A 16,355-nucleotide genomic window follows, 5' to 3' on the forward strand; every position below is an offset into this window, starting at 1 on the left:
ATATATGAACATGCTCAACGGTATTAGAATGCCTTATAAATCTATTTAAAATTAGTGATTTTAATAGTTAAACTTCAACTCAAAATATAGACGATCTTGTCATTCCAAACTTTCTTTTCATATTCACGGCCAATAAAAATACGTATAAATATCTCCGATTTCCTTCGAATCTGTGGAAGGAAGGAATCAAAGGAAGAAACTTCAAAACGGGCCCTACGATTTGTTTTTTTTTTTTTTTTAATTTTGCCCAGACCAGCAGCTTAGTTATAGAAAACGACTGGTGAGCACAGATATGATAGAGATTTTTTTTTATAATAGCGGTTAGGAGAGCACCGTGCTTATTTTACTCGCTTACTTTATTAAACATGTCGCACGTTGTTCGCGTCGTAGTAAAAAATTGCCGCGATTCGTTAGTAGTGTATGATCTACTGATCGCGTTGCTTGCTCTTGCGTGGGCGAGTGATGAACACTTGTTCGGCGTGCAATGCGATTCTCGAATTATTTCGCAAGTCCGGTTAGGAGTGATTATATCAGGTATCGCATCACCAAATATTGGTGACTCCCAGATCAATACCTTATCTCACTAACCCAATATGACAACTGTGGAGATGCAGAGGTATACTCGGTCTCTAGTAACAATGGTTGTCTAACTAACATTCCGTCCCTTCCCCGATGACCATAAAGACGTAGCCGGCGCCGTTATTAACTTCAATAATTTGAGCTCTTGATTTGTGCACATTGAAGAATGGTAAGCTAATCCCAAGCCCCATTCATTAATTCCCTGTGCAACTTCAATTTTTCTGGTCAACTACAGAGCAGAAACTACGATTTGTACGGTCATCTATGCTAATGTTCATGCTCAGAAATAAGATAGAATCATCGTTAGAAATGAATTAAAATCCTCAAAATGTTAATTTTCCCCTGATAAAATTTCCTTACCTTCTCTGGACATACAGTATCTTTGTTCCTACAACGTTTCATACGTCCCAGTTCCCAGTGGAGAAGTAACATAGCTCTGCACATTGTGATTTCAGGTAGATAGTTAGCCCGACTAAAAAAATACTAAGAACGGGGCTAAGCGCTGTAATCTGCATTTAAACACAATTCCGTTTAACTATTTCTCCCAAGGTAAGTTCAAATATGTTTTCCTATATCTGTATGAGCGTCTATTATTGTATATGTGACTATCGTAATACATAAATGCACTGTTGCCTACTTGATAGAGAAGCATGCTGTCGTCACACTATCTCAAGAAAAATTTGTTCTCCAGTCAATGTGACCAAGCTACTAGTTGTGTGTACAAGACAGGAAGAAATTCAATTTGATTTTGTTTGCCTGCTGTTTGATCCCGCCTATCAGCAGCCTAACATTTCCGCTTAGCTTCCCAGACCGCTGTTTTTCATTTGACTAGACAAAATAAATTCACAATCACGCACCATCTTTCCCGGGCGCTCAAAAACCTACTTTTTTCCTAATAGCAAACCACCAGAATTACACTGTCACCTGCACGTTCTGGACCACGGTAGAGTATTCCGTCTTGGATGGCACCAGGTAGAACGCCGGATAGATCTCCGCCCCGCAGGGACACTTGGTTGCCATCACCCAGTTGAAGCTGCCCAGCTTTACCGTGCACTTGGGGCAGTACAGCCGGCCCTGAGTATTGTGGAAGATGTCGGTCATCCAGGCGAGCGGTTCAGTGAAGTAGATCTTGCTGCAAACACCATCCTTCTCCGACGATCGCTGGCTGAGGTCGCTGGTGATCGAGCTGCGTCGCATCTGCTCCGTTACGTAGCACATCGATGGACCCTCTTTGCTGGAGATTTTTGCTTCCGTAGTATCGGCCGCAGGCACCGCTGTTGCGTCTTCTGACCCGGTAGGGGCACTTCCATCTTCCTGTGGCGATTGCTGTTCGTTATCCGATTCGTCATCGTTCAATCCGGCCACGTCGCCGAACGAGTTGTGCAGCTTTGCAGGAGACTGACCCGGAGGTTTCTGTTTGTGCGTTAGGAGATTGCTCTTGGTGGCGATCACGCGGCGGCATTTACGGCACCGATAGACTATCGGCTCAGGCGTTTCCTGTGTGACGGCAGGATCCGGTTTCACTACGTCCATGCAGTTCACCGGGAGACGTTTGGCTGTATGAAAAGGGAGAAAATAACATTGGAATGATATATTTCAAACGGGCCTCACCTGTTTAATGTATGGTCAATCCCCAATATTTGGTAATACGCCCCATCAAAACACTGATAATTCTCACCTTTTCTTACGTTGTCCGCCGCCAGTTTGAGCCGGAATAGCTTGTATTTCTCGTTCTGCGGATCGATCCGGTAGTTCATGATGCTGAACAGTTTCAGCTGATTGATGAAGCCAGGGTTGGGCATCACGAACCGACGCTTGGACTTGACCCGCTGGAGGGCCGCGTCGTAGCTAAGCTTGTACTTGTTCATGATGTATGCAATCACGATTGTGGCACTGCGACTAACGCCGAAGTAGCTGGAACGATAAATAAAACCAATGATACGTGGGAACGGTATAAGGTTTGCATGGCATTGCTTACCAATGCACCAGTACGTTTCGCTCTTCTTCTAAGCTTTCTCGGATGAAGTTGTTCGTGTCTTCAAAATGCTTTATTAGGTCTTCCCTTGGCACATCAGAAGCTGCAAAAAGTAGAATAAGAGAATGTTGGCACTGTGTAACACATCTAAATCACATGGATTTATACTATAGTTTTCGCTGTTTTTATGCATTCCATGACGTGTTCCATAAGTGTCTCAATTAGCCCTGATCACTCATATATGTATTACAAATCCTTAGAATAGTAATAACCATTGAGTTTCTGGCACTAGTCTAAAGAGAAAATCGATTTTTTCTGTTCGGAACATAAACCACTGCGACCAATATTTGATCTATTGTAGTATATCCCGTGTCCTTTGTTTAGTGCACGTCGTGTTACCTTATCACGTCTCAGCTTATCACTATTGAGAAGTGATAAAGTATTCGGTTTTCTTACAGTTGTAATTCCTAACTTGATTGAAAGGTTCCACAATTTATACCCTTTGAAGAATGTGGTGGGTACACTCTCCACAGGCGCGCCCCTTTATCAGTCAAAATCGGATCTCTTGATAAAGCCAAGAAATTACACAGATATTGTCCATGCATCAGAATCCTAGTCCTTACTTCTTCAAACTAGAAAACTAAACAAATAAAAGATTAGAAAACAAATTGTTGTATTCGAGTCATTTTTTTTCTTGATTCAAGATCATTCTCGGCAACTGGGAAAACCGAGACTTGTCACTTTCAACAAGGTTTAAAAATGTAACAAGGACTAAAAAATGTTCCTTTGGTTAGCATGATATCATGTTCTCTTCGTTTGAAGCAGTCAGGACTAGGGTTCACTGGTACATCATTACCCCATAACGCACCACGTAAAGGTGATCTACCCGCGTTATGGGTAACGACGACGACTGATTCGATTGCGAAGAAGACTAGTTCGAGATGGTTTGGCTCTCCCGCGGAACTGGATTTGAGAGAGGAGCGATGGGTTTGCTTGGAGCAGAAGGGCGATCATTCGATGTTTGATGCAGCATGGTGTGGTGCTTCTGGTTGCAGACTCTGCAAGTAGGTACTAGACGAACAATTGCAAAGCATGTGCGAAGAAGAGAAGTAGTTTATGCAAAGGTTCTTATTCTTTACAAGGTCGAAGCATTGAGAGATTGACAAATGAATGAAACTCACTGACCATAGAGTCGTAGCTTTCCTTTTTCATCGGCTCGATCGCGAAAAGGGGGTCGAGATCGGTTTTCAGAATGAGTTTCTTATTTTCGAATCTTTTCTCCACAAGCTGCCAAGTGCCTGTCGTGACGCTTATTGATTTTTTTTTTCCGAGATCCGCTATCCGACCTATCCGCTGATATTACTTCACGGATAGGAATCTCTAACGTCCAAAACACAACGCGTCTAATCGTACCAGCATATTCCAACAGACTGACTTTGTCGTTTCATCGGAGCGCCTTCGAGCGTTCGGTTCAATGTTATACAATGTTGTTCGGATCGATGTTATTCGATGTTGTTATACCGAACAACCACCCCACATCGATGGAGACACCATCTTCTATGGTGACAGAGGGCTCGATTGGCTTGTCAGATAGATCGGGCCGGGACATCCTGTCTACTGCAAATCGCTGCAGTTGATATAGAGCATGTCCATAGGCTGAACCACCCGAACCGCCCGACGATTCGGAGTCAATCTTCTCGCTCGTGGCTCATCGTACCGAAACATCCATCTCAACCCGAACTTATTCCAGTCCCCGAATCAATCTTCGCGGGCTTTTTTAACCGTATCTCTTCCGTTCTCTTTTTTTATAACATGTCTCCATTTGCCAGACACGCGAAACAGTTCCTAGACATGTTTTGTCATGATATTTTTTTTTTCAATTCTCTTATCAAATATAAATAACCTATATCTACTACAATATTCCCCTCCTCTACTCTCTTGGATATTCAAATAATATACGACGAAAATAAATCTACAGGACAACCTCCATGAGTCGATGTTCCATGACTCGATATCAACTCATGGAACCATAATAGAAACAAAATTTCATGGTTACTATGACGGTCCCTTGAAACAGCTTTCCAAAGGATTGCTGTTCCATGACTCGATATTTCCATGAGTCGATGGTCCCTTCAATATTGACTCATGGAGGTTTCACTGTATGTCGAGTTTGAGCTTCAATTCATTTTAGCATCCGATACGCGATTTACACTTTTTTTTCAATTGTTTAAAGGCACATAAAATAGCTCCTGAATTCATTCCGAAGAAATCATTACATTGTTAAAATCTTTACATTTGATCCAATCTAATTTAAATCAAAAACCAATCCACGCCAAATCCAAACATAATCAAATTCCAATGCTATCTAAATTGAATTCTGACCCAATCTACATCCAATCCAAACACAATAACATTCGATTGATACGTTGATTTCTTATGGACGGTGGCGAATCAGGAACACCATAGCTGAAAAGGAGCAAAAATTTTAAGAAAAACATTTTTTTTCTGTTATTTTCTGGGAAAAAATTGCGGTTTCCATATATGTCGTAAAACGGTACATAATCCGGGTGGCGAATACCGGTACACCTTCCCTACAGATTTTGCGTCTTCTTGTAAACGGTACTATTGTAGTGTTTTCAGGATTTATACTTAATCCTTCGTTATTGCACCATGCTAAGGTTAAGTTGAATGCTGTTTGCATTCGCTCGGAAACAGTTTTATCGAATTTTTACGCGTACTATAATAATAATAACATCTGCAAACCCAATTATTTCGAATCCTTGATGCTTTAGCTAGGTCATCAACAATCAGAGACCAGAGAAGTGGAGAGAGAACTCCCCCTTGCGGACAGCCTTGAACAGCTGTTACCTTTACAACTGAATCTCCTAGATATGCTGATATTTCCATTCTAGGTAGCATCTCTTCTATCCACTCAATTATTTTTTCAGGGAACCTCGATTTCTCATGGCGTTTTTCATCGATGTTAAACTAGCGTTGTCTAACGCGCCTTCTACATCGAGAAAAGCAGCCAATAGTATCTCACTAGTGTCAAAAGTTTTTTTAAATTTTTGAAACTAGCGAATGAAGAGCTGAAAGTGTCGACTTACCAGTCTGAAAAGCGAATTGAGCTTTACTTAATGGCTTAGTTTTAAGTATATTTGATTTAGTGTACTCATCTATAAGCTTTTCCATTATTTTTTAGAAATATTGATGTAAGACTTATTGGCCTAAACGATTTTGGCACTGTTTTATCTACAACTAATTTAAATTTTAAAGCTATATTACCTTAAAAAATATGTTTTATGCGAGGTTTCCCCATTTCATGATTGCTGAAAGTAGCAAAACCTGCATCCACAAGATTACCAAGATAGAAGCTCGCCTTACGAAAATAAGGTTCTTGTATTAACACCACTTGGTCTGTAGGATTTTGCACGAGTCTGCAAAACAATATCATTGTTGTTCTTTCATGCTAAAGAATGATATGAGATATCTTAACCGTAGCCACTACTCAAACTAAAAAACAGCAGCGAAAAACCAGATCGGTATCTATTGAAAATCGGTAAAGGCGTAAAGTACAGAATACTCTGTGTAAAACGCGTATTGTAATTTGATAATTGAAACTAAATTGAAATATAGGGTCGTTACGGGCAGTATGGTCCACCTAAGCGAAATGTTTTGAAAAGCATAGAAACACAATACAATTGTATAGTTCCATAAGGTTAGTTTGTAGTTCGAAATATCTCCTTTCATACCACAGTTGTATTCAGTAAAAAAGGTTACTTGGAATTTTCCTGTGAGCGTTTTTTGTAAACATTATTTTATGTGTTATTTTACACTGTACGGGGCAAAATGGTCCACCCTACGGGGCAATATGAGCCACCATATTAAACTTTATAATTTTAATTTAAAGAAAAATCGTTTTCAAGACATAATGTAGAAAAAAAACAATATGTAAGAGTGGGTTTTGAACAAAAACTGGGCTGAAGTCTGATTCGAATAATGAAATTGTATGTTTTGCTGACAGTTCAATAAATTACGGTTCTAAGAGCTTCTAGTTTTAATCAAAATCACGTGTGATTATATGATATTGCAATGGAACTGCGAAAATGGCATGTATTGATTGTCTATTTTCGTGTTAAGATAGCTTTGACTGGCTATGACCATATTGCCCCGTTCTTACATGTTTTATATAGGTTCTGTTTTTATTGAAAACTAGTGGGCCCGGCAAACTTCGTCTTGCCATCAAGTAGGCTGTTGAAAAACGCTATGGATCGTCCCATACAAAATGACAGTTTCGTTCACGCTCGTTTTTCCAACTATCCCGGTGAATATCCTGGGATTTTTATACACACAAACACGTCGGAACACTTGACGAACAAAACGGAAAAATAATCATTCAAATCGATTGACCCGTTCGGAAGCCATTTCGTGACATACAAACACCACTCCATTTTTATTTATATAGATTTATTTTATGATCTATACAATTTCGTGCACATCATGCCTATTGATAGTAGAAGTATGAACTGCTGTGAAAAAAAAAAACTAAAACAGTAGACAAAACTTTATGCAAAGCTTATTTTTACATCCAAAATCTTATAAGATTGTCGTAGTAGCATAAACATTTCAGATTTTCATGAATATATGAATTATAAAATAAGATTTTTGCACGGTTTTTTGCGGTGGTGGCTAGTTGAAGCATACAGAGTTTCTCAACCGGTGGTCCGCGGACCCCTAGGGGGCCGTGAAGACTTCTCAGGGGGTCCGTGAAGCCATTGTAAATGTGTCATTTCATTTTTAATTATTGTTAAATAAATGCAAGAAAACTCTAAATCGCGTTTTTGCATAGAGCATTAGTAGCAGGCTTCAGTTTTTTATGTCACGAATATTGAAAAATGGACTTCATTTTTTATGTACAAATTACTGATCAATACTGAGTGATTCCAAGCAACAGCACCAAAATTTGGTAAATTTTTTAATTCATTTTTTTCTATTGAGCTGAAACTTTGCACAGTTTTCCAGTTCCATCTAAATCGTCATTTTCCGATATCAAATCTTCAAGTTGAGTCACGACTAACTTTTCAAAAGGGTGTATGTGAAAATGGTTCAAAAATATTCAAAAAGCTGCACAGCAAAAACGGTTCGTTCGATTGTTAGACAACTAAAGAAACAAAGTTAGACAACTAAATAAAGATTCCAACAAAAATACACACAGTAAAAAAAAATTTTTTTTGCATTAAAAAACATAATTTTTGACACAAAAACTCAAATATCTCAAAACCCTATCGGAATACCAACGTAATTTTTTGAGGGAAAACGGTCCATTATATTAGCTATCTACCATAAAAATTTGGTGATGGTAAACCAATAAACAAAAAAGTTATGACATTTCAAACATGTCACAATTTTCACATTTAGTAGAAAAAAAAAATTTTTTTCGGTGTAAATTATTACGGGAACCGCAGTTTGTTGCTGATTTTATTGTTAAGGGCCTTGCGTGAATTAAACAAGTCGTTTTCATGTATTCATTAGTATTATGTATATTATATGTATAAATATTATGTATATGTATATGTATATGTATAGTGGTCCCGGCAAACTTCGTCTTGCCATCAAGTAGGCTGTTGAAAATCGCTATGAATCGTCCCATACAAAATGACAGTTCCGTTCAGTCCCGTTTTTCCTACTTTCCCGGTGAACATCCTAGAACTTTTATACACACAAACACGTCGGAACCCTTGACGAACAAAATGGAGAAAGAATCATCCAAATCCGTTGCCCCATTCGTGAGCTATTTCGTGACATACAAACACCATTCCATTTTTATTTATATAGATATGTATATATGTATAAATTGAAATGAATTAACAGATTACACGAAAATAAAATTTTGTTTTACCAGGATACTTTTTTTTAGAGTATGATCGATGAGTTTCTAAATGTTATATATAAACTTTAAAAGTTTTGGATTTGGGTATGCGTTATGAGATCATGAAAACATTTTATTAATACTTATTTATTTATTTATTGTTATTCAATTTTTTTACAATATCGAACACTTTTGCATCATTATCAGTACAGTTCGAGTATAGTTTTGCTTTAATTTTATTTTCTGACAATGGAATGAAACAGTGCAATTTTTGGGTTCCTTGGATCGTTTTCGCGTTATTATATTGCTCGCTGAGCTCTGATGCCGTTAATTCGTACTCTTCAGTAGTAGTAAAACAAAATGATAATTTTGTTAAATCTTCTTCTTTTCTGCGATTCGCCCAATCAAATAGTTCTTTTGCAGTTTTAATTGGATGCTCACGTTCTTTGGCTAAACTTGCTCTTGTGGCCATGCGCTTTATGGTTCCTCCAATAGCATCACAAGGACCTTTGCCATGTGACGTAGCAAAGAAATGCCATTCTGCATCAATTCCGTACTTTGATTTAAATTGACATAGGCTCGAAAAATTCTTACGGTTTTTGTACTGCGATGCTGCTCCATCAGACATGAAATATATCTTTCTGATTTCTTTATCCTTATCAACGCGTAAAAAGTTAATCATTTTGGCAATGAACAAATTTACAGATACTGAGTCGTGTCTTAAATCTTCGGAAATTACAATAAAACTAAAATGTTCAATTTGCGTACTTCCATTGAAATAAATAACGAATGGATGAATTGTAGCTTGTTGTACGTTCCAGTGATGGGACTGCACTTCATCTTGCAATACAAAGCTATAGTTTTCAGAAAAATCACAAATGACTAAAAATTCACCATCTTGTAATGTATTTTTCGTATTTTTTAAAAAGCGGGATTGCTCTGTTTTAATAAAGTCGTGAGGAATTAAACTTTCTAATTTCAAGCAAAAAAATGACACAAACTCATCTACAGGTTTTACAATAGTTTCTAGGTAACACCTATCCGTGGTCACCCATTGCTCAAATGATAACTGATCAATATAATTTTCTTCAAACTCAGCGAATAAAGTATTTTCCAATAATGAAGAATCTGGACAATCCGAACAAGATCGTAGATAGCAATTTGATGTTGTATTTTCACACAAAAGACTACCAGTTTACCAACATTTTAATATCCTTTGATAAATTGATTCTTTTCAAACTATGTAAGATTAGGTTAATATTTTCGTGTGTTGTGCACACACAAACATTATGTGTTCCTGAATTGGATAGAAGCTTGCATTGCCTTGGACGAAGGCTTGCAAATGAGGAAAAACCTACCTTGATATTTTCGTTAATTTGCTTGAAGCGTGTATACGCTTCTTTCAAAGTAGTCATCATTAATCGTTTTTGGATTGCTTGACGCTTTCCATCTTTTTTTACAGATACATAATCTTTTTGGCCAGGCATAGCTCTACTTACTTCATCGTCTTCAAAATATTGAATTATTTTTTCTTTTGTCTCATCTGTTAATGAAGTACTCGACCTAGCATTTTTGGTTGCAAGACAGTTATTTTTGAATTGTTTTGCCTCTTTTGCTGTATTTCTATTGGTTTTGAACTCATCAATGGCGTCTTGAATAGACCACGAGCTTGGCAGCATCGACAAAATCAATAATTTTTCTTTCCTTGTCGTGGCTAGATTCGAGAATCTTTCCTTCATATTCATAATTACCTCATCGTAGTCTGTTTTTTCCGCATCCTCAGGTCTTAATTTGAAGAGGTTTCTTCGTACAGCTTCGTTGATTTCACGGTATTTTTTCTCGGGATAATTGACGTAACCCATCTTCGTCCATTTAATCGGAGTCACTTTTATTCCAGCTATCCCTTCGTTGAAGCGTTCGATGTTGACCTTCTGGATGCATTCATCTTCTGATTGATTTGTTGAAACAGATGTCGCTGATGGTACCGTGGCAAGACTATCTGCACTTGGTACTTCTGGTAACTCCTCAGTTGTTGTCGGTGCATCTAGTAATTCCTCAGTTGTTGTTGTTTTCGAACTTCCTGCAACCTGATCCACCGATGATGTACAGATTGCCCGTTTGTCAACGTTTAAACGGCAGGACGTACAAATGCGTAAATTTGTATTCAATGTAGACATTGGAGCATAACCAGCCGCTTTCAGTTTATTTATGGTGCTTTCGGTGAGATTTCGTAGCTCTTTCGAACACTTTTTTTCTGCAAACGGCCTGCAACAGTTGAGAAAGCGACTACTCATGTTGCTCGTTAGATTTTAATAAACAAAATCACTTTTAAGTTTTTACTGACTAGTTTGGTGTCGTTTGCTTGACTGAAGAAAAATTTTACAATTAAATCTTTTATAACCATAGTGGTAGTATATTTTTAGCTTTTTCGTGAGTATGTTCATGGTATGTACCTATCATGTTTTTGATGTTGTTGAAGTTACTCGCTTTCTCCCAAATATGATTAACAAAGTCTATTCTCTACCAAGGCGGGACACCTGGACCAGGTGTAATCAGATTTTAACTTTGTGGAGAAAACCAGCGCCGAGAAAACCGACCTGCTTTACGTATACTAGATCACCTGGGTACAGACCCGCCTTGTTCTCTACGAGGTAAACTTTTTGCAGGTAAACTAGTCGTATACCTGTATAGAAAACTTTTTTTGTAGCTTTTGTCTTCAATATTATATTTCTTATAGGTTTCTTTTATCAAAAGGTTTCAACACTATTGAGAGAATTTTTCTTCAGTTACGTACAATAAAAAATATGACACAATCAAGACTTTAGATCACAACACTGGATCGCGTCTAACTTTCTAATAGATGCTATAATAGTTATGAATAATTAAATAAAATATCATGAAAACAACTTGTTAACCTCATGTGGTACCCTTAACAAAAAATTCAGCAACAAACTGCGGTCCTAAAAAATATTAACAATGAAAAAAAAAAAATTTTCACTAAGTGTCAAATTTGTGAAATATTTGAAATGTCATAACTTTTTTGTTTATTGGCTTACCATCACCAAATTTTTATGGTAGATAGCTAATATAATGGACCGTTTTCCCTCAAAAAATTACGTTGGTATTCCGATAGGGTTTTGAGATATTTGAGTTTTTGTGACAAAAATGATGTTTTTTAATGCAAAAAAAATTTTTTTTTTACTGTGTGTATTTTTTTTGGAATCTTTATTTAGTTGTCTAACTTTGTTTCTTTAGTTGTCTAACAATCGAACGAACCGTTTTTGCTGTGCAGCTTTTTGAATATTTTTGAACCATTTTCACATACACCCTTTTGAAAAGTTAGTCGTGACTCAACTTGAAGATTTGATATCGGAAAATGACGATAAAACTGAAAAACTGTGCAAAGTTTCAGATATTTTTGAAATGGTCGATCAGAATCGACTTGCATGCCTCCGTGGAATCCCTCTACTGTCAATGTTTTTCTGCCAATAAGAGATAACAATCCCAATTTTATCTCACTGATTTTTCATGAATTTTTGTTCATGTGTGACAACGAATCTAATCTCGTTCCTAAAGGTATCCTTAAGAAATTCATGAAATAATTCAGGCTTAACCATTGGAAGGTTTTCCCTGATTCCTGTCGATACCCTCGGTAAATTTCCTGAAGGTTTCTAAGCGAACTATTGGGGGAATTGGAGAAATTTGAAATTATTCTCTGTTTCTAAATAATCTAACTAATCTTCTCGAATTTTTCAGCATAAATTGAGTGATATTTCTGTCGCATCTACATTATTACGGTCACACAATGTCTGCGAAGATTTTCTGAAAAGACTTTTGAAGAATTCCTGACGAAATTTTAACGAACTCCTGCAATGACTTTTAGTTGGCTTTTTTTAAAGTTTATTGCAAGTTTATGACATTATTCCAAGAAGCTTGCACGAAGGTCACCTAACTTTTATTTGGGAAATTTATTGACGAAAATTTCGAAAATTATGATGAAAGGCTTGAAAATATCGAAACAAACCTTTCAAAACTAGTGAAAATCTTCTATCGGAACTCATCTACCTGATTTTGTCAAGATTCTTCTCAGAAGTTTCTTATCGAACGCTTAGAAAGGTGTCTAGTAAACTCTTGGCAAGATTTTTAATAAATTTAGTGGACTCCAGTTGATTTTAGCCGAAGTATTGCATTGTCTGTTTGTACACACGTATGATAATTTGTAGAGCATCTACTAGTAGGTGTTCACTTAATCGCATCATTCTATTCCTTAGATTTTGCAAGGACGTAGCCAGTTGATCTGCCAATCTTGTGTGAGAGTAAGGGGTTAGTTCCAATTCGCGGACTTAAGTAACGGAATGGTAGGAGACAAATTTCATTCATCATTCTAGAAACGTACTACTTACGAACTTATGCGAATTGCTTAGTTTCAATGCTATTTTTTAATGAATAACAGACGTGGCTTTTGGGTGTGCCAGCCAAGGGTATCTGTTAATTCATAATGAGATCTTTGGAAGGCTTCCATAAACTTTCATTTCGAGACCATCCATTTTAGGGGTCCGCGGAGTGTTTGTAGAACTTCGAAGGGGTTCGCAGCTACAAAAAGGGAGAGAACCACTTTATGAGGTCCTAAGAATGTCGGGATCCAAATCGGGGTTTTAAGCTCAAATGAAGGGAGGCCCCTATCGCCCCGTATGACCATATTGCCCCGCCTTCCCCTATTTATAATCCGTCCCTTATTTAGACTAAGGCTAGAGACTGAAGAAGGGCAACCGATGATCTCGGAGAAAGTGCTGTAGGAGCGCTCTGGTACTCCACAGACGCCGTTAGCAGTTAGGTTTTCCTAAACAATAATTCCTGGGCACGGCAAGCATGAAGCCGCATCACACCATTATTTAGCGTTTCCCAGTACATCTCTTTTCCCACCGGAACATTCAGACCATGGTGTTAATTCTTAGACGTTCGTTAACTTCGTTATTCGAAGCCCTTGTGATAAAAGCTTTATTCCAATTGCAACTTTAAAGAAACAACTTATTTTCATTAAATTATGTCCCCACCGGGACAGAGCCTGCTTCTCAGCTTAGTGTTCTTATGAGCACTTCTACAGTTATTAACTGAGAGCTATCTTTGCCAAAGTCGAGAGTAGTCGAGGAAATTTGCAGTACGAAAAGATCCTGGACCGACCAGGAACCGAACCCAGACACCTTCAGCATGGCTTTGCTTTGAAGCTACAAACTTCATAACGAGACTAAAGAAAGCTTTTTGTTCCCTGGTATATTCCCTAGCAGTCCTTACCTTGAATGTACTTCACCCGCAGGCTCGGATTCTCGGTCACATGGGCCGGCAGTGGACACGAATCGATCGTCAGCACGGTCCGAATGGCCAGCTTCTCCAGCGTGGGCAAATCCGCAGCCGCCGTCACGTTCCCCAACCACAGGCCCGGCTCGATTTCGTCCAGATTGACCGGCCCACCAGAGATATCATCCCGCGTCAACCGATACGTGATTGTTGCATCTTTTGCCGGCTTTTCTCTCGGGGCACCCGACTTCGGGACGTGCCCCTGTACCTTCTTTATCACTATTTCGCCCTCGTGCATCCTGGCCGTTCCGTCTTCGTTGAAGCGAATGCTGTTAAGCTGACCTATTTTGAAGCCTTTTGTTGCGAGCCGCTTTTCAACTCCCGCCACCCTAAATGACGCGAGAGTTTTCCTTCGAATATGAGTTGCCGAATGCAGCAGCTGGCTTGTTAATATTGCGAAACTTTTGTAGTTTTTCTTCTGGCGACGCTAATAGTCTATGACTTAAGTTTTCTTGCAATCCTTCTTTTGTCCACAGGCGAAAATTGATTATGGATATGGTTTTACGGTGGGAGCGTGGAAACTGTTCCTGCTTATTCGTATCTGTTTGAAAGTTTAAAGAAATTTTATTGTTATAGATTTTCAAAGCATTGTTCAATGTTAACATCTTTGGAAGAGATAAGTTTTCAAATTCAATATGTTATAACATACAGCTATCGACTATTCTCTTCACGAAATATAGTAAACACAGCAGGGTTCAATACGGTACCTACCCTAAATTGGATATGGTGCTGCTAGAGTATGGGTGAAAAATCGATTCACTCGAATCGTGAAGTAGTTTCAAACACCACGTTTCCGTTTTAGTTTCGGCAAAGTTAAACTGAATATTGCTTACCCAAAACGAAACCAAATTACGCCAGATTGCAATTCTAGGAAAATGGCTACGCACTAATATCTAAAGATATTATGAACTGCTGACGCCCGAGAGGTGCTTTAGGCAACGACTCGCCTTTTCAATCTTCACTGTACCACTGAAGGAAACACAAAACGTCCACTTGAGATCACCACCCGCACCAAAACGTCATTCCTTCTTTTGAGAGATTTTTCGATTATTCCTCTCTCTGCCCGAGATACGATGTGTTTGTTTACACTTTTCCGATTTGCTTGATGGGGGGAGGGTGAATTTTCCCAATTTTCCGCCGTCGCCAGCCACCCACCATGGTTTTCCTGAACCCAACCGGAGAAAATGGGAGAGTAAACAGAGAAAAAGCGCGCGCTCTGGTTGTTTCGGCACTCACGGCAGCGTGGAGTCTAGAAACGTCTTCTTCTTCTTCTTTCTGATTGAAGCCGACGTCTGTCACCCGACATACCTTCTTAATGGATCAATGCACGAGTTCACTAATTTGACGTTTGAGCGGAGCCGAATTCACTCGTTGTCATGGTCACATAAATAACACGGCACCGCTCAAACGTCAAATAATGAACCCGTGCATCCATTCCTCCTCAAACCGTCGTTCTGAGCGGACCACAAGAGCCAATCAAAAAACCAGTCGAGTGTAGTGAAGCATTTTCAAACCGCGTGCGCGAAAACTTTTTTCCAAATTTAAATCTCTATCTTCATTTTATATTTCCTTTAATTAATAGTTTTATTTTTCCACAAATTTGATAATAAGTACATAGAAGAAAGAAAAATCGGCCAATAAGTGTTAGTTTATAAGTTGTGAATAGAAATAAAAAAGAGAAAAAAATCGGTAGTGATTAGTGTAAGCTAGGTTAAGAAAAAAAAAGTGAAAGGGAGGAACGCCAACTGTATGTTGGCTGAATCCTAACATGGACACCACACAAACAGACGACCCAAAACTACCACCAGACAAAGGTAAGGAATGGATGGAGACCAATTTACCCAACACAGACGATGAAGACCTATTCGCCGGATTTTCCGAATAAGAACAGACACCACCACAACAAGAAAACCACCAACGGAAACGACGAGACAACGACACACACCTAGACAAACAAACAAAGCAGTTAAAAAAATCACAACCACACACACAACTCAGCACCAGATCACAAACACAAAAACAAATAAAAAATTCAACAGATAACCTAACCTCAAACACCACAAACGAAATCAAACAACCAACACACTAACAACGATCGAACAATCTGGATTCAAAACAACCAACATGATGTACTATTCATCGAACCTATTTCTATCAAGGAAGGAGAAAAATTACTCGAACCAATGGAAGTGGGGAAATTTCTCCACGACACAGGACTAGACCAATAGGGTCCTAAAGCCCTGTCCCAATTTTAGTGCCAAACGCTTAAGTTTAGGCCAATAACACATGTATACTCAATTTTCTAATGTTTTTCGTTGGTTTGAGTCCAAAAAAACATTTTTTTAGATTTTGTCGCACTCCTTGGCTTAAACTCAAATTTTGGGTGTATTTTGTTTTCCGTGTCCCTTCCGAAATGTCAGATAGGAACAACCCCAGTGGTAAAACTAAAACCCCTGTGGTGTTTTTGTCGACTAAGCGAACGTCAAACATGATCTTAAGTGTCAAGGTTCATTTATGGACCCAATTTTTAAATTAAATTTTAAACATGATATAGCCGTTATTTGAGCGGGAAATATT

At 38.4% G+C, this 16,355-nt stretch overlaps 1 protein-coding gene across 1 annotated transcript; it reads right to left on the bottom strand.

Moving 5' to 3' along the window:
- Positions 1 to 1,075: 1,075 nt before the first annotated feature.
- LOC5577676 (dual specificity protein phosphatase MPK-4) lies at positions 1,076 to 15,033 on the bottom strand. Its single transcript, XM_021851443.1, has 5 exons — positions 14,490 to 15,033; positions 13,716 to 14,319; positions 2,558 to 2,657; positions 2,258 to 2,493; positions 1,076 to 2,135 (listed from the first exon to the last, which is right to left on the bottom strand). The coding sequence occupies exons 2-5, from the start codon at positions 14,014 to 14,016 to the stop codon at positions 1,492 to 1,494; spliced, it is 1,281 nt and encodes a 426-aa protein (XP_021707135.1). The 5' UTR covers positions 14,017 to 14,319; positions 14,490 to 15,033; the 3' UTR covers positions 1,076 to 1,491.
- Positions 15,034 to 16,355: the final 1,322 nt, after the last annotated feature.

Source organism: Aedes aegypti, chromosome 3 (genome assembly GCF_002204515.2).
Source record: "Aedes aegypti strain LVP_AGWG chromosome 3, AaegL5.0 Primary Assembly, whole genome shotgun sequence".
Classification (NCBI taxonomy): Eukaryota; Metazoa; Arthropoda; class Insecta; order Diptera; family Culicidae; genus Aedes; species Aedes aegypti.

Coding starts and splice junctions, on each gene's coding strand:
- LOC5577676 (XM_021851443.1), bottom strand. CDS start 14,016: ATGCACGAGGGCGAAATAGTGATAAAGAAGGTACAGGGGCACGTCCCG. Junction 2,658..13,715: donor GCGGGTGAAGTACATTCAAG/GTAAGGACTGCT, acceptor TACTTTTTGCAG/CTTCTGATGTGCCAAGGGAA. Junction 2,136..2,257: donor GGCGGACAACGTAAGAAAAG/GTGAGAATTATC, acceptor CTTTTCATACAG/CCAAACGTCTCCCGGTGAAC.